Source organism: Trichomonascus vanleenenianus (assembly GCF_965637985.1).
Source record: "Trichomonascus vanleenenianus strain CLIB 3782 genome assembly, contig: TRVA0_074S, whole genome shotgun sequence".
In the NCBI taxonomy this organism is placed as follows: domain Eukaryota; kingdom Fungi; phylum Ascomycota; class Dipodascomycetes; order Dipodascales; family Trichomonascaceae; genus Blastobotrys; species Blastobotrys vanleenenianus.
In genome coordinates this window covers 21,761-39,725 of record NW_027481813.1, presented here as the reverse complement: position 1 = coordinate 39,725, position 17,965 = coordinate 21,761, and the positions used below count along the sequence as shown (strand labels likewise).

At 48.1% G+C, this 17,965-nt stretch overlaps 6 protein-coding genes and 2 non-coding genes across 8 annotated transcripts; 4 read left to right on the top strand and 4 right to left on the bottom strand.

The window, feature by feature from the left end:
- The first annotated feature begins 318 nt into the window (after positions 1-318).
- On the top strand, positions 319-391 carry tRNA-Phe(GAA). The gene has a single exon. It is a non-coding gene; the product is annotated as a tRNA-Phe (tRNA).
- A 53-nt stretch (positions 392-444) lies between these two features.
- Positions 445-518, bottom strand: tRNA-Val(AAC). Its single transcript has one exon. It is a non-coding gene; the product is annotated as a tRNA-Val (tRNA).
- A 5,437-nt stretch (positions 519-5,955) lies between these two features.
- On the bottom strand, positions 5,956-6,912 carry TRVA0_074S00386 (C2H2-type zinc finger protein; the record flags this gene model as incomplete). The annotated part of the gene is made up of 1 exon (XM_076687770.1): positions 5,956-6,912. One exon carries the CDS (start codon positions 6,910-6,912, stop codon positions 5,956-5,958), a length of 957 nt encoding a protein of 318 aa, XP_076538009.1.
- A 1,904-nt stretch (positions 6,913-8,816) lies between these two features.
- Positions 8,817-9,485, bottom strand: NCE103 (carbonate dehydratase NCE103; the record flags this gene model as incomplete). The annotated part of the gene is made up of 1 exon (XM_076687769.1): positions 8,817-9,485. One exon carries the CDS (start codon positions 9,483-9,485, stop codon positions 8,817-8,819), a length of 669 nt encoding a protein of 222 aa, XP_076538008.1.
- Positions 9,486-11,742: 2,257 nt separating this feature from the next.
- On the top strand, positions 11,743-12,316 carry COQ10 (ubiquinone-binding protein COQ10; the record flags this gene model as incomplete). The annotated part of the gene is made up of 2 exons (XM_076687768.1): positions 11,743-12,048; positions 12,098-12,316. The coding sequence occupies 2 exons, from the start codon at positions 11,743-11,745 to the stop codon at positions 12,314-12,316; spliced, it is 525 nt and encodes a 174-aa protein (XP_076538007.1).
- A 697-nt stretch (positions 12,317-13,013) lies between these two features.
- MVP1 (Mvp1p) lies at positions 13,014-14,792 on the top strand (the record flags this gene model as incomplete). The annotated part of the gene is made up of 1 exon (XM_076687767.1): positions 13,014-14,792. The coding sequence occupies one exon, from the start codon at positions 13,014-13,016 to the stop codon at positions 14,790-14,792; it is 1,779 nt and encodes a 592-aa protein (XP_076538006.1).
- Positions 14,793-15,209: 417 nt separating this feature from the next.
- Positions 15,210-16,292, bottom strand: RCL1 (rRNA-processing endoribonuclease; the record flags this gene model as incomplete). The annotated part of the gene is made up of 1 exon (XM_076687766.1): positions 15,210-16,292. One exon carries the CDS (start codon positions 16,290-16,292, stop codon positions 15,210-15,212), a length of 1,083 nt encoding a protein of 360 aa, XP_076538005.1.
- Positions 16,293-16,842: 550 nt separating this feature from the next.
- On the top strand, positions 16,843-17,799 carry TAF4 (Taf4p; the record flags this gene model as incomplete). The annotated part of the gene is made up of 1 exon (XM_076687765.1): positions 16,843-17,799. The coding sequence occupies one exon, from the start codon at positions 16,843-16,845 to the stop codon at positions 17,797-17,799; it is 957 nt and encodes a 318-aa protein (XP_076538004.1).
- Positions 17,800-17,965: the final 166 nt, after the last annotated feature.

Genomic DNA, 17,965 nt, shown 5'->3' with positions numbered 1-17,965 from the left:
TGATGCGGATTCCCTCAATTTAATTGACAATACGGGGAGAAACCACTATCCCTACCAAGCACCGCTGTAGACGCAATGCCGAGGTCAGTGGGGAAAAAACCCATGGGGTATAGATACAAAGTGAATGAATGAAAATCAATTAGCGTCCTATAGGTGGCCTGTAGGCCAGAGGACCCCGCTACATGTAATACATAATAGTAATAATCCAATAATAAAAATTATAGATACAAAGTAATAAGCATTTTTATAATCGTGAGGCTTATGCGGCTCAAAACGTGTTATAATGTTCTTGTGGGTTCGAGATCAACAAGTTCAGTAGCTGGTTTAGCTCAGTTGGGAGAGCGTCAGACTGAAGATCTGAAGGCCCCGCGTTCAATCCGCGGAACCAGCACTTGTTTTTGCGCGCGCGAAATTAAATTTTAATATTTTGCGCGCGCAAAAAATTGATTCGACCCAGGATCGAACTGGGGACGTTCTGCGTGTTAAGCAGATGCCATGACCAACTAGACCATCGAACCAATTTCTGCCAAAAAGTTTTTTTGTGATCATGCAAACTAGTTTTGAGCCGCATAAGCCTCACGATTATAAAAATGGCTTATTACTTTGTATCTATACAATTTGAAATGACAAAAACAACTTCATGAAACAATAATCTGCCTTATTCATTGGTCTGTGCATAGTTTAATTATGATACACATCTGTCAAACTAATTACAGGTAGTAATAATAATGAGCCGCATGAGCCGCATCTTGTAATGAATGGCTCTTCGGTATTCCTAGCCCGTTGCGATTGTGTCATCAAGTTAGTACTATAGTACATCAAGAAATTTGTCCGGTAAGCAGATAATAATAATCTATTTGCGTCTTGTTGAGGCCCTAGGCCAGTCTTTCGAGTCCTTCTTTCGTGCCGAAAAGTGTCGACAGGTCAAATGTGTCGCTTACCTCTTGAAGGAGGGGCCCTTGTGCCTGATATTGGGGGACTGGGCGAGAATGTGGTGAAGTGTTTCCAAATGGCCACACTCACAAAAGATTTGGGCCCCTTCCACGCGTAACCGGCGAAACCAATCGCCGATTAGCGCGTGTCTCGAACGAAATTGAATAATAATTCTTGATTAAAGTCTGAGCTAGCGACACCCCCAATAAATGACCCAGAACACACAATGATCTACTATAACCACCGTAAATGCCCGCACAATGCGGAACCCGACCAATGCAAAGCGAATATTGACCTGGCTGTTGAAGCCCAACGTTTGACCATAGTCGTCCTTAGCAGTAGTGCCCCCGACTTAAAATAAAGATATCTTCTTCTTTTTAAGGAAGGCTGTGTCAATTAATTTGGCTTCAAAAGCCGGCTCAATAAAACAATGAAACAAATTAAAGGGCATTAAGCAAACTGGGACACCTATCACCAGTCTACAAAAGACGATGCGGGGTTTCCCCCCTTATCGTCAGCTTACTGAGGATAGTGGTGAATGAATGAATCGTCTGTATTTCGAGCCCGTTGCGACTTTGTCACCAAGTTAGGCTTATATAGTACATAGGATAGTGGTTTCTCCGTAAGAAGAAAATAAGCAGACATTTTTTTGCAACATATTACCGGTATAACAAATCAATGAAAATCAAAGACCCTTTGGTTGATGGGGCCTATTTCCTTAGTGCCGAGGCGCTAATGACACAAGGGAAATCCCTTTCTTCTTGATCAGGAACAGGTGGAACATCAATGATGACACAGGTCCCGCAAGATATCGGGGAAGAGATCTGTGCCAGCCACCCAATTGTAGGAATCCATCTAATGAGAATGGCGCGGTATAGAGTCCCAGAAATCAGCCACCGCCTTCAGGCCTCCTTCGTTTTAAGCAGGGTCCGAAGATTGAGACCTGGCAAGGAATGTAAAGACTTCGCAAGCTAATCCTCGTAGTCACAGGGATATTACGGCAGAGGTAGCGGTTAGAACGAGGTTGTCGTTCAATAACTAGTTATGCACTGTAAACGCAATGCCGAGGTCAGTGGGGAAACATCCCATATCAACATCATCATCTAGGATAAAACTTGTGATTCGGATTGAAGGAACTCAGTCACCGCTTTGAGACCATCCTTGGTATCCAATAGTAGTCTCAAGCTGAAATCTGGGAAACTCAATTCCGGCCAGCGCCTGTCTGTGCTGATGTTACTCTTTAACGGCCGATTCTGGGGCATGCGGAAACAATTGCTCTTGCAAGGGGTCCAGTTGCTCTCCAAACGATTTGATCTTGATGTTGTTAGGCTTGAGGAGCGTTACGGAAGAAATCTGTTGGACGATAAGACACTGGGGGTAGACGTTCATCGTATCAAGATCATGGTGGCAGAACAGGCATTCCTTCTCCCGATATAGGAGAAAAAGGAGCGCTGATGGTCTATTTCCTGCACAGATTTTTTCTTCTGTAATACAGTAACCATATATTCAAAATTCAATCCAAAATGCATATCATATCATCGACGGAGAAGTCAGGGGGAAAAGCTGCGCACGGCTATCCCCCCCCTCCCCCTGAGCTGACCCAGACTCAGGCTCACAGGGAGTGCAAGCGGACAGCTGCGGCTAACCCAAGGACCTCGTTGCGATCCTTACACTATACAAAAAAAGCAGGACCGAGTGACCTACTGGTAGTTGGATAATATTCGCCCTGCTCTTTCGGCGCGTTGACTGCATTACGTAATTGAGAAGTCTGCCCGTGGCTCTTTCCGTTCTCCTCTTCACCCTTCAAGAAGGTACAAGATAAATAGAATCACATGAAACTCGAGCATAAATTACTAGTTATACAAACAATTAATTTGTATAACACTGATAGTCGAGATTGTCATCTGGCTGATACTAAGAGTTTATCATCATGAAAAAACCAGCTCTGTTGCTTATGAGACTGCCACGGCCAGTGTTGTGTGTGCTGTTACGGTCTCAAGCATTTGGAATGTTTGCAAAGTAGGTATAGCGCAAGCCGCAACATGGTACTGTGGCAAAGAGAATGCAATAATTGTAGCGGCTAATGCTATTGGGCTGGGGATTGCAGAGGCGGTCTCTGTTTGCTTTGACGGTGATATGAATCCTGGCAACACAAATGAGTGTATTCCAAGTATAATAACATCATTAGCTGCGGTTTGCATGACTGCCATGAGTTCTAGAGGTCAACACCCAGATAGCGTAATACCAATACCATTGATTGACAAAATGTCATCTTAGGTGATGATGCGGTGTACTACTTGGTCGCTGATACAGCGGCAAACGTCAAGAGGAGTGAACTACATCTAACGTACAGGCTGATGGGTGATAGCAGCCAGATTGACGGAACAACGACAGTTAAGGTATGGCGTAACATGACTAGCTATGGGGACAGTAAATTGCCGAACTTCAGGACTAAGCAAGGAAATACATTGATATACGCAGACGGAAACAGCACAGAAGCAAGAATGTATCACACAATAACCAGATTCAAATTCAAACGGCAACATGACGAACCCAAACGGTTACAGATCTTATTAAGGATTTGCAAGGCTTTTTTTTTTTAATCCTAAACGGATTACTCATTCGTTAATGGCATTAAAATCTGTCATGTTGAGTTTGAAACACGTGAACCTGTTGACGTAGGCTGTTGGTCCAAAGCTCAGCAGTCCTGACTTCTTTTAATGACACTGACATAAGTGTGGGAGAGTCCACATCCTCAGCAAGATTGCAAAGACAATAACAACCCCATGAAGATATGGAGCAAACATATTAAAGCGGTTGGGCGTAAAAAGATCAAATTTTCTCAACTTTTCGTTATTCATTCACAATCGAAAGAGAGCTTATGGGCACTACTGGTTTGGTCATTCAAACAGTCAAGACGAGTCAACAAGAGTTCGGGAAGGCCCATACAAAGATAAAGGGTTCCCACGCGGGCTAATGAGGCGCAAGATCTCCGCGAAGCGGAGCTACGGGGGTTTGGGGGCTGGCCCCCAAGTCAATTGAAGGAGCGGTTCAATGGGGGGACCAGTCCCCCCAAACCCCCCTGGGGCTCCGCTGCGCGGAGGATTGGTGATAGTCTGTTTGAGCCCAAATGAAATATACCCGGCGATGCAGTTAACGCTATACTAACGCCGCGTGGGGGGAGGTTCACCGGAATTGCTTGACATCTGAAGATCCCATTTTACACACCATTGGTACCAGAGAAGAAAAAAACGTTTCATAAAATTATCGCATGCAAAAAGACCTACGTAAAGTGAAATTACAACGGTGCAAGATCGCCGCTGCAGAGCTTCATAAAAAATTTTTCAACGGAGATCATTTGGGACTATGGACAAAATGAACTCCCCCACTTCCTCGGGGGGTTTTTTTTGAGAAAAGGGAGTTTAAGTCGAAAACTGGGGTACGACTAGACAATTTACCCGGTGTGCCTGAGAAGACGAGGACGGCAGGGTATCAAAAATGTGGGGAAAGTAAGAAGTGGCCATCGTGCGGCTTTCATCCAGCCGTGTATCGCGTGGGCCGTAAGCACACCCGGCCTGAATGTATGCGGGTGCACCGCATGCGGAAGGGTCTTTTTTGATTTTACGAATGAGTAGGACGCGGATAGGTAACGCCTCAAGAGCAGGGTGATTGGTGTGAGTATGTGCTGATAAGAAATGATCGCCTTGCCTCGGACATGTCCGCCAATATGGACCTCGGCGATATCCGTGGGGGGAGACCGACACCCTGAATCAATAGATCCCAACGAAAGAAAATCTAAGATGAATAGCAAACGCCACAATACAGCAAACGTACTGAGTGCTTGGGGAGGTTTGATAGACCCATTAATGAAGAGAGAGGGGGGGCCAAAAAAAAAAAAAACCGGGCGGTTTCATCTCAGGGCAAAGAGACATCGCTAAGTGATCTTCTCTTGCGATGCAAAGACATAATACGATTGTTGTTTTGCGGCCATTGAAGGATGCACTGCCGAGACATGATCATCCCAAACCGGAAGGTATCCCTGAGAAAAAGTAAATGTCAACATTGCGCCGTTGCTGGAGTACATGAGTAAGTACAGCAATACTCATCGACGAGCCGGCGGAACGCAGAGACATTGTCTATACTATCGAAGTAGGGCGCAGGAAAAAAAAGCGGGGTCTAGTGGCGTTGGATATCCTGTTCCTTGAGTGCCGAGGACTACGGTGTATGTCCCGGGGTCAGGCGAAAAGTGGGATATTTTACCCCAAGGCGGGATGTGAGACCTGCATTATGTACGGTCCAACGCTCGTGCATATCACTCACCATGACAGGGCCCAATGTTGGTGCAAAAACCCTCCGAACACCCGAGGCGCTGCTTTTAGCTTACCTAAAGTTGGCCCAAAGTGTGGTGAAAAGGTCATGAATTTGGTATGCATATTTCAACGCTGGCTGAACGCTAATGCTGGGTATTTTTGAAGCATTTTTTTATAGCCTATACCAGTTAATGGCTATAGGGGACCCCCTTCGCCAGGCGGTCCGAGTTCCGATGGTGAAACAGGATCTGAGTTCATATTCCGTTTGGGGTGTTTTTCGAGAACGACTGTGGTCTCACGCTTATTTTGGCTCTTTTGGCCCTTTCCACCGACTCTGGGGATATACGCGGCGAGACTATGCAGGGCTTATAGCAGCAGGTTGGGGCCCTCGTTCGAGGAGGAGGATACCTTTTTGCGTCGGTGGGGCAGCCAATGCCTAACCGACCAGGGCCGCCGAAGCAGACCCAATAGGCCACCGGGACGCCAGGACACCAGCATATATACGGTTTTATGGGGAGGAGGAACTTTTCAAATGTATACGGATTTATGGGTAAGGAAGAGCTTTTCAAATTACACGGATTTATGAACTTTTTCCAAGGTTAGCAGGTTGAATGTATTCAAATTTTCTAATGGTCATCAAAATAATAATAAGTTAATTAGTAGTCGGGAATAATAAATATCGATGCAGTTAAGGGGGAGAGGGGGGGGGGAATCATTGTACAGTTTGCATAATGGCGACTCCAGCAAAGACGTTCAACGGATTGTTATCTGCCGCAGCAGAGGATTGCTTCTGCTGGGATGCGGAACTCGGAGCAGTGGCCAGCACGGATGGAGGAGGGAGGCCCTGTGGCTGCTGCATCTCTTCCTGCACGCCTGGAGGACTGGCTGGCGGGGGAGATGAGAGGTACTGGATGGGCGGCAGCTGATACACCGAACTCGTCTGCTGCTGAGGGCTGTAGTATGGCTGGGGAGTGGCCGGAGAAGAGGATGCCGTGCTGCTGCTGTTGTTTCGAGGAGGAGTAGTATTTCGCTTCCTTCGCGCTCGGTTGGTGTTGGCGCCACGGCCTCGACCACCATTATGGGTGCGGTAGTGCTGCATGCAATTGTCCTGTCGCGAGAATCGCGCTCCACAGCCCTCCTGGGGGCACACGTAGTTCTTCTCGCCGGTGTGGATTCTCATGTGACGTGCGAGGTGGCCGGAGGTCGTGAAAGACCGCATACAATGGCAGGTGTACTTCTTGGCTGGCCGGGGCTTGTTATTATTGGCCGCACTCTTAGCGGAGAGCGCTGGGCTGCCATCCTTAGCCGGGGTAGAAGCACCAGTTGCAGGTGCAGTAGTAAATCCAAGGGGAGGTGCAGCAGCAGCACCCACCAAACCGCCTACCGTCATTGGTGGTAGCGACGGGAGAGGATTTTGTGGCTGTGGCTGTTGTTGATGAGTGTAGTATGGCGGGTAGTATGGGTATCGGTAGGACCCGTACTGAATGTTAGCTGACGGAGGAGTAGTCAGGGCCTGCTGAGCCAAAAGCGGAGCTGGAGCCGGGGCGGTTAGGGACGGGAGGCTCTGAGAATAGCCATGAGTGGTGGTGCTATTGCGGCGTTTGATATCGTCGTCCTCGTTGAGGATGTTAACGCTTCGACCAGCGTTATTAACAAGCTTAAAGCCCATAATTCAAAAAAAGCTTAATAATCTCAATAGTTACAGTAGTGTGTCGACAAGGGAAGTATAGCAAAAAAGTGTCAAACCCTTAAGAAATAAAACCCTTTACAAAATAAATTGAAGATGGGAAAATATCGAGAAAAACGGTTCTTCGGAGAAAAGATTTGCCATTTAAATATCATCGTCGCTTTTTCGTCTTCCTTCCCCTAGTTGCTTTTTCCCGGTCTTCTATTTTCTGCTGTCTCAGACAGCCCACAGAAAAAAAGTAAGGCCTAGGCTTTCTTTTTTTGGCCACCCGCCAAAAAGCAACCGAGCACCCAAACTTGCCTAATGGGGAAATGGCTCACTGGAGTTATTCCGGCTGGCTCTCCGCCCTGTCCTTTTCCCTTCAAGGGACCCGTCTTCCGTACATTGGGCCATCGGAGAGAGGACCCTTTGCACGCCTTACGCACGTACATGTATTAATTAATTCTACCGGAAGAAAAAAAAAAAGAACTACTGTAACAAGAATTCGATAAGCCCACTACCGTTAAAATATCTCACCACCACCATGGGCTTCCACGTTTTTTTTTTTCTTCGGTATGATGGCATTCTCTCGGTTCAACTTGGCTCTGGGCATAAAATGATTTTTTGGCAGGTGAGAGGGTCTTTGAATTTTTTTTTGTTCCAAATCATGCCCTAGTTAGGCAGGAGTTTGGGGTATTCTGGTCCCTGCTTCGCAAGAGGAAGCCGGGCCCGTACGAAAAATTTTCCCTTGCTATATTAGTAAGGTTGGGGTTTCGGGAAATGGTCCGGTCTTCCCTGCGCCGAAATGCCAATGAAAGCTTGGGCAGGCGGGGGTCTTGGGCCAAGGCGTTCTTTTCGCTTAGCTTGGCAATATCGTATATCCCCGGATTACCTTATGGGCAGTACAGGGTTATACTGTTCACGTGGCGTCGAAATATAGCCAAGCGTCATTGGCGTATCTTGGCTGTACTAGTGTTACCTTTATTTCGGCTTGGAATGTCGGCACGGGATCCGTAGCTAGATAGAACTAGGCTGTAATAGAGGTGTCGTGATCTTGGTGTTATCTGCCATGGGCTGATGAATTGAACGAGGGATATTTACAACGAAGTACAATTCATTTCTACTTTCCAGTACTCATTGTGTGTGATACTATTGCCTTATAATATAACATAGGCCACCAACTATTCCTGAATAGGGTGGATTCAATGACCACCAAGGGAGGGGGGAGGCTGTTTTAGGCAACTGTCAAATCGCGATCTTTAATTGAATGCGACCACGAGATGCTACCACAAGCCTATTTATGACTGATATGAGCGAATTAATAATGATCACCCCATTTTTTTTTGATATTTTTGACAGTTTGATATACGGCCACCCTTATAGATTCCATGGTTTTCATCATGACAAATCTCTTTGTTCATAACCGTTGATTGCATCTCCAATGAACCGAGATTCATAAACAGTCCTTTCAATGCTCAGGCTGTATAGTTCTCCATGCCATTGAGCTGGTTCCCATCAAATGCCGGCTACTGTAATAGATCTGGGATTAAAAATGATGAAGCTAATCTGGAATACCAAGATAGAACCGGAATACTCGATAACTTGTGATAGAACTCGTTATATCAATCAAAATATCGTCCAGTAGTTTGAGATAAGTCAAACTACCGTTGTGCATTCCCCAAACTTTGCAACGGTTTTTATATCGCTTCGTACGCCAGCACCGAGGGTCGATTCCGTTCAATCAGCCAATACTGCCGGTAATAAACTGGAATACTATTGAAAGGGAGGAAGGGGGATTCCACTAAGTAGAACTGGGAGAGTCCATAGAATGCTAGAGGGACAGGGAGATTCAGTCTAAGAGATAAATAAAAATACAGTACAAAAATATTGATAAAAAAGTACAAATGTTAATGCAATGAGCCATCCTGGTCGGCAATGGCAAACTCCTCCTCGTGGCTGTCCTCTGGAACCTCCAGCTGCTTCAGCAGACCAGACGCCACATCATACACAAGACCACACACCTCCAAGTTTCGCGTCCTGATGGCCCGCATGACCCGATCGTTTCGCTTCAGATTGTGCACCTGGTCAACAACGTTCAGCTCGACGAGCTTGTCGCACTTCTCCTTGACATTCTCAATCTTGCTGAGCACGTCCCGGTGTCGCACCTTGACCTCCTTGAGCTGTCGCAGCCAAGTGTCCATCTCACCACCCAGCTTCTTGGTCGTCAGACTGGTCCAGATACCACCACAGTCGTAGTGGCCGCACACAACAATCTTGGTCACCTTGAGCACATCCACTGCAAACTGGATCACCGACAACGAGCTAAGGTCTCCGTGGGAGACGACATTAGCAATGTTTCGATGCACAAACACTTCGCCAGGCAGCAGATCAAGGCATGCATCGCCCGCTCGGCTGTCGCAGCAGCCGATCCACAGAATCTGCGGGCTCTGGCCCTGGGCGTTAGTTGGGAAAAGCGCCGGCTGGTTCTGGCTCATTCGCTTGGCCCATTCTGCGTTTCGCTTCAGCAACGACTCAATGGTGTCGCCGGCAGCGTGTCGAAATAGATTCTTAGCCATCTTTCTATAAAATTTGTGTGTAAAAACCCGACTTTATGAGGTAAAAGGTATCGCTGGCTGTTGCTTTTCTCTGTGAAGAGTTTTACTAGTTAGTTAATTGACGACGACTTCACCGTTTCTAATAAAGTGACTCGGTCGTATGTTATATGCACGATGACTTTGAGATCGTGAGTTTGGCTAGCGATGACTTAGAGATCGCTTTTTATACCAATATTTTCTATATACGGGTGGGGAATGCAGAAAGCTCTAGGAGTTGCTTCGTGAAGATGAAGAGGGAAAGTCTGTTCGGGGGTATCTCGGGTGGTTTTTATACGGTATGCGCCGGCATGGCTGCACCCGGCCTAAGTCCGAAAAAAAATGTGTCATCTCAACGGTTGGGTAAAACAGACCACTTACAGCCAATGAAATTTCATCGTTGAAAAACCTTATCTGTCATTAACGAATGGAGATTCATCGGTGATACGAATGATTGATAAGAATGATTGCTACGAGGAATCCGTTAGGATATTCAAAAAAAAAAAAGTATATTCAGTTAAATTATATAGAAAATACAAAGGTAGCAGCACTACAACTGTTAGCAATCGTCGCTCGGATCAATGCAAAACGGTATATCAAGGATGAAAATCAGGGTTAAAAAGCTCTGAAAATTTTGATTCCACATATTGGAATTCAGCCGAAGAAATTCAACGTTGTAATTTTTTATCATCATCTTCATCCAGATATACCATACCAAAATAAAACTTACCCATTAGTGGTGTCTGTTGGTTAAAATGAGTTTCCTCGAAAATTTGTCTTTTTGTACCTCCCCCAACAAGCCCGCGTGCGCGCGCGCCGAATTTTATCCGAAGTCGTGACTGCTTCTTCTGAATTGTCGCAATGTCGCCGCGAGGGCAAATGGGGAGGAGTGGTATACGAACCACTTCCGTTTAGGGAAAAACGCTGTGCTGACGGCAATTGTACGGCTCTCTGGTGTGCGTCGGCTCCTGCTGTTGGAGCCATGGGTTCACAGGCGGCAGCAACAGCGGGCATTCGCTAGAATAGGGGATCCGAGAAAAAACGGGCGTTGCAAGATCATCGCTTGAACCCTTAAAAGGATCGCATGACAGATGTACAGGATTTATGTCGATCTAAGGCATCAATGCCCACCGCAAAAGCAACCCTTTTCAATCACTTTCCATTTTTTTATGGGTGCTTTCAAGCAGGGCCAAGCATGGCAGCGTAAGACGAAGTAAAAAAGAAAAAAATCGGGGTTCAGGGACATGATGATACAGAGGAGCAGAAAGTGGAGGCGACTTTCACAGCAGCACTGCATACGTAAGGTCTGGGGCATTTTCGGGCTACCGTTTGCGACCCGTGTGTGCTGCAAATGGTCGTAGCATCACGACGTATGTAGCGCTTCCAATGCAAGAGCGGGGGGGGGAGGGGGGGGGGAGAACTACGAATTCTCGAATACATTTCTAATCCTCGAATACATTGCGGTATATAGCGAAATTCAATAGCGTGGAAATACCTGGTACCAATCAGTATTCATAGAACTTGGTACCCTAACCGTTGCTCCCCGGTGTTACCCCCGGTGTAGATGATCATTCAGGGTCTCCATCTCTATTGGTAGGGGAGGGGGGAGGAGGAGGGGTACTGCATGCGGAGAAGAGCCGTCCCCTCCACCTTCGAGGAGTGGAGGATTGTTCTCATTGGCTAACTATGCTATCAATATACGACTTCGCTCTCAGGTGCATGGCATGTTGAATGTTTCTTGCCAATCCAATTGAGACGCAAGATAGGACTCTCTGCTGCACGGATACAATGGAATTCAATAAACCTATACAGCTACTTTATACCCGCATCCTGCACTCGGGTGTATCACGAGACACGAAGCTCACTTACATTGTCGACTTAGACAGGAGAGCTACCTGTAGCGCGCCTAAATTATACAGTGGAATGACTCCGGTGCCATGGTTATGGTCGGTTGCCCCCAAAAGAAGCAACCGCTTCCGCCTCAGCCCACGGCCCCCTGCAGGAATTTGTTACGACGGATCATTGAGTAGTAGCTACTCTTGCGTTTCGATGAATCATCTGATAACTTTTGTGTTCCGATGAATCATTTGGCAACTACTGTAGTAAACGGAGATAGCTCGGCGATTTGCGGCTCATCTGGGTCGGACGTTTTCAGTCTCGGTCGGCATCGCATTCTTCCCGATATATTCCATTTTTCACGGTGTGTGACACAATACCAATATTTCAATACCCTGGTGCCTCGATGATAATAGCTACGGTCAGAACGGCGTCTCGACGAAGTATAGTCGAATGTAGACGATCTTTCTTGACTTCATCTGAAACACAGAACTATTCTATTAAAAAAGTATTGCCGTACTCTCCAGAGCTGATCTATTCCGTAGTTTCCAATGTAGAGCACTATTCGCAGTTCCTGCCGTATTGCCATGAGTCCACAATCACGCAGTATGATACCCAGAGCAAGCCGAAAAGAGCCATCCTCAAAGTAGGATGGAAGCAGTTTGAGGAAACGTTTGAGAGTCATGTTGAGTGCTCTGACAACACTGTAACTGTAAGTACAAAAATTTATTCTCGAGGTTTTCGAGGCTAACCGAGAGTAGGCTCGTGTCGCTAACGAGCATCCTCTCTTCACAACACTGTACACCCAATGGTCGATTCACCCTATTCCTAACCAGGATAAGAAGTGTGTAGTCGATTTCCAGCTCCAATTTGCATTCAGGAATCCGATTTACAATACTGTTTCCAAGTCGTTTGGCCCGACTTTGGCGAACATCATGGTGAAAGCATTTAGAGATAGAGCCCATGATTTGCATGCATGAGAATATTAGATTATTAAACTACTCGCTAATCGATAACTGTTTTACTGAGAAAAGCGCTGTTGTAATCGTTGACCACCTTCAAGCTCCAGATGTCTCCGTTACAGCGTTACTGGTCCTCGCAACAGCGTAACAAAAACTCCCAACAGATTGGTTGAATCTCTAAAACTCTTAACAGATTTGTTACAGTCTGTTTCGAGGGCCAGCCCTCGAGCTCCCGTAGCTGGGGGCCAGCCCCCAGACCCCCGGTACCGGTAAAACAGATTCGTTATGGCCCCTCCGCGAAGCGGAGCCCAAGGGGGGTTTGGGAGTACTAGTCCCCCCATATACTCTAAAACTAGTATTACGTATCCTACTCGCAGTTCCTTTACAGTTCCGCTTATGAAGCATGTAGAGTAGTTGTGTGTAGTGGAGTGTGGGGCTCGACGCCGCATGAGCCGCACCTCCTGCGAACAAAAAAAATGTCTAACCAAAGCAAGCCAGAAATATCCTAAATCGCAATCGTTAAAATCGACAAAAAGCATTTGATAAACCCCGATACGAAATGAATGCAGTAGAAATAGAACGTTGTACTATGGCGGGGAAGTGCTAACAGGAGGCGGCTTTGTAGGGGTCCCAAATGATGCGAGGTGGGCCTTCAACACTACACTCCCTAATTCAAGGAAACCAACCCCCCGGGTACTGGTAGATCTGTTACAAGATGTCATTGTTTGGGGAGGACTCTAACAGTCCATGGAGTCTCCCAGAACCCAAAGCCCGGTCCGAGAACCGCATCGTTAGTGTTCTCGCGGGGGCTAACATCCCCTATTCATACAAAGCGGCGTGGGAAGCAACCCACGCCATTGGCGAGTACACCGAGGTCCAGGAACTCGAAGAGACAATTGCAAAAGCACGGCCACGACTGGAGCCTGAACAGGTCGACCTGGTGCTCTCGATTGTGGCTCCCAAGCGGAGCGGATCGATCTCGAGAGCGCAATGGAACGTGGCAATGTGCCTTGTGGGGCTTGCGCAGAGCGGAGAGACTGATCTCAATCTCGATCTGGTTGATTTCAACCGCAAGAACTTGCCGGCTGTGTCAATTGAAGGAATTGAGCGGGCGAGTCCCGTCACATCTGGCAGTTTTGCTGCCAGTCCCACCGATCGCTACTGGTCTCAATCTCCACCGCTGAGCGAAGACCCGCCAGACAGCCAGGCGCCATTAATGTCGCAGTCTACTCCTGCATTGACTTCGACCCAGCCTGGCGCCCCGGTCTGGTCTGCAAGCACAGTTGACCCCGAAACGTACACCCCCACTGCGCCGGATACTATTACCATCTCAATTGTGCCAGAGAGGGAAGGGCTGTTCATGTTTAGACACGTAGTGTACAAGATTGAGGGGCGCTTCCCTGATTCTGGCAAGACTTTCAGCGTTGTGCGACGATACAGCGACTTCTTGTGGCTGCTGGAGTGCCTCGTCAAGACTTATCCGTTTAGGCTTCTCCCAGTACTCCCGCCCAAGCGGCTGGCGGTAGACGGGCGGTATCTATCGTCTGATTCGTACTTTTTGGAGCGACGACGACGGGGGTTGTCGCGGTTTGTAAACCAGCTTGTAAAACGCCAGTTGTTCCGCAAGGAGAAGCTCGTGCAGATGTTCTTGACCGTCGATACCGAGCTGGCAGTGTGGCGTAAGCAGTCGTCGTTCCAATTGCAAGAAGAGTTTGCAGGGAGAGTCATTGACGAAGGGTTCAAGGCTCGGTGGAACGAGGACGCCGAGGTGGGCAAGTGGCGAGCAGTTCGTCAGGGCTCTGAGGACGCGCTGGAGATCATCTCGCAGATGTGTCTTCTCGTAGACCGCATAGCCAAGCGAAACGAGGCCATGGCGGGCGACTTAGACAAACTCGGCCGCGGGTTCAGTGCTCTGCGCGTCCCGCTCGCCGACGTGTATACTAACACTGGCAATCCAGAGTCCGGCACAGAGGACTATACTAGCATTCGAGAAGGGCTCGACTCGGCTAGCAGGTATGCCACCTCGGCCAAGGACTTACACCGAGACCAGAGCCTATCCACTGACATTGGAGTGCTGGAGGACCTTAAGCAGCTTCGCGAGTTGATTGCCAGCATCCGCGAGCTATTTATCAGACACGAGAAGCTTGGCGGAAACAACATTGGGCAGCTTGAACAGCGAATCGCGCTTCATGAGAGGAAAATCGCCGGGCTCCAGCGAAACAGCAGCGGCAACGCCAACTCCAGCAGCGAGACCGAAATCAAGAAGCTGCGAGCCGCCATTGCTAAGGACCGTGAATCCATTCAGTATCAGACTAACCGCGACTGGCTCATTAAGCAGTGCCTCACTGAGGAGATGGTGCTGTGCCAGCGCACCCAGTACCAGGTCTCCAAGGCGGTACAGGCCTGGGCATTAGAAAATGTAAAGTACTCGGAGCTTCTCCAGACAAACTGGACAGAACTAAGCGGCGATGTAGACCACATGGCCGTTATTTAAGCATTCGTTAGACCATATATATATACACTCGCTAATTATTCGATGCCTATTTTCCTGGGTAGTAGACGACATTTGGTATTCTTCACTGGTCCCTCCAACCCTCCCCCCCCCCCAGGAGCTCCGCTACTCGGAGAGGCTGCAGCCAGGTCCATTGACCTCCGCGAAGCGGAGCCACGGGGGTTTGGGGGCTGGCCCCCAAGTACATCGAAACAGTGAGTACTAATGGGGAGACCAGTCTCCCTAAACCCCCCCTGGAGCTCCGCTACGCGGAGGGTTCTCCATGAATTGGAGCGACGGGAGCTCTTATTGGGGGGTAGTGTAATGACTGTGGTATGATTGTCATTTTGAGATTCATATAATCGCATAACAGGCATTAGTCGTCTAAATCTATACACAGTGAATATAAAAAGAATATCATTAAGCGATTCGTTTGCTGGAGCTGACAAAACCAGAGCCCTTAACAGTAAGCATCAGCTCGGTTTCGCTGTGGTCCTTGGAAGCAATTTCCAGATTAAACAAAGCCTTGAAGTACCGCAGTAGTCGGACAAACTTCTTGTCAACACAGTCCTTGCTGATTACCATTCGGCCAATGTCCTCCTTACCCAGAACCATAAACACCAGTGCCAATTCCAACTGGTTTCGTCCAACTACACCTCCACTAGCAATGTTCTGCAACAGTTGGCATGCGACTTGTCTCCCCAGGTCCTCTGGTACCACCCCGGCAGCTCCAACACCCTCGGCGGAAATAGCCCACCCTGGCTTGGTCTCGGCGACAATTGTGATACCAAATCCAGGCGACTTACCCGACTCCTCGCCCCGGGCAACATCGGAATAAATAAACGTCTCGCTGGCGGTGGGCTTGAGAACCGCCCTAGCCGCCTCAATAATACGGTTCACGCTTGCCGGACTGACTCGCGTGGAGTATGCAATTCCTCGGATCTTGGTCACCTGGGGCGTTTCTGTAGCATGCAAAGTATTGGGCTGTAGGATCAATCGTGGCAGGCTCAAAACTACTTCACCACCACCCTGAGGCTCGGCACCACGCTTGACAATGCGCAGTTCCTGTCTATCAATGCCAAATTTCTCCATAACTGGGAACACAGCGGTACGGATCGTGTCCACACCGGTGTCTTTAGAGCTGCTCGTGACTCCCTCGAGTGTCAGGGTTAGTGGTTTCTTGCCGAACGGTGCTAGTAGAAGCACAGGCTCGATAAAGTACCCGACTCCTCTGCTCAGTGGGCACTTATGTCGGACTGTGCCGCCAATTATGACACCGGGACGGTATATCACGGTCGTACCGGTATATGAGATTTCTATGGCACTACCATTGGTGATCGCCTCAAGCAATCGCAGGAAGGATACCTCGTAGTCTCTCAGACCGGGATCAACGTCGTCGGATCTGATCCCGCTGATTCGGACGGGTTTTCCAGACAGAGTGGCCAGAACAAGCCGGATTCTGAAATCCTCGCTGTTCGTAAATGTTATCGGTTTACTGGACATATTATTTATCAGCTCCAGGAATGGATGGTTAGTTAGATCAGTTCTTCGCTCTAATGTGCCGAGACGGCCTGATCTCAAAAGTTTCAATTTTTTTTTATCGCTCGCGCGAGCGCGCGCGGTCAAATGTCCCAACCATAGGAAAACCAAAAAAATTGAACCATCGTTATCGATAAGCATTCGATATTCTCTAAGGTTAAAGGGATGAATATACGTAATTGTTTTAAATTATTGAACCAAATGTGTAGTTGAAAACCAGCTATAGAGCATTTATTGCTTTGGGCTTGACGGCGCATAAATACCATTTACCATTGCCTAGTATAGTCTAGGTACACGACGGGATTGGTATCTACAGTTAGTGCTGCGATGCCCCATGGGGTGCGCGCGCATGTGCAAACTCCCAACGAGGAAAATTAAAAAATTGGAGACGCCTCCAAAAGGGTCGACAGTTGTTTGACAGCCGGTTTTCAACAGCTGACTTTTTTACACGAAAGCTCTTTCAATTTAGTAAGAGCTCGATAGTAGCTCGTGAGCGAACGAAGGAAAAGGAAAGATGTCGGAGGTGAATTCGTCTTCATCTTCCAAACGGCCCTCTCCGCCCATTAACCAAAACCAGCCGGCGGCGAAGCGGATCAGACAGGACACGGATGCATCGAAACCCACAACTCCTCTAAGCGGTCCGATTCTGCCGAGCAATGGCTCTGCAAATGCTATTAATACTACGGATCAAGCGTCACCAGGTCCAGTCGCGAATTCGACAGCCGCTGCCGCTGCTCCACTTAATACCGTAGACCCAGACCAGCTATCTGACGCGTTGCTATCAGCTGGTGTGGACCTCAAAGCAGAGGAGAACTATTTGTCATCGACGCTTACTGCGGATCAGGCGAGCGCAAAGCTCACTCCTGGGGCTCTTCATGGAGCTCCAAACGAGTTTTTGGTCCTGCGTAACCTCAACGCCATGATTCGAAAGACTACCGCCGAAGCCGGTATCAGGTACACCGTAGACAAGGAGCAGGAGATTTCTCAGCTGGTGTCTATAGCGTGCCAGGAATGGCTGAGTGATATTGTTACCACGGCGGTAATGCTCAATCGGCACCGAAGGCGGTCGCGAAATGATGTGCATAGTGAAATCTCGCGGGCGCTGCGGCAGATTGCAATCAAGGATAAGGAGAGTGAAGACCGCCGACTGGCGCAGAAGGCTGTGAATGGCATTGACTCAGCCCCAGAGGAGAAGAAAGGCGGGTCGGAGGAGACTCAGTATAGAAACGCGAATGCCACGGCGTTGATGATGACGGGTAAGAAGAAGTACAGTTGGTTGACTGGAGGGTCGAATGCGGCATCCCCGGGGAGATCAATGGGGATTGGTGGAAAGAACGAGGTAAACATACGATACCGCGAGGCGAGGGAGGAACCTCAGTTAGTAATGAGAGACCTCTTGGGTGCCATTGAGGACCGTCGCATGGGTGTCGAGAAGACCATTGTCAAGGGTTACGCAAAGCTGCGTAACTAATCTTATTTATTCTACATATTATGTCTATCTAATGTTACCGGATTGGACAGCGTATTAATATTTGTATCAATCTTTCTACATCAGCTAAATATACGGCTATTTCATATATGCGCGTAACTGGTACTACTCGGTATAACTGTTACTGTAGTTGTCAGATACCAGGTAC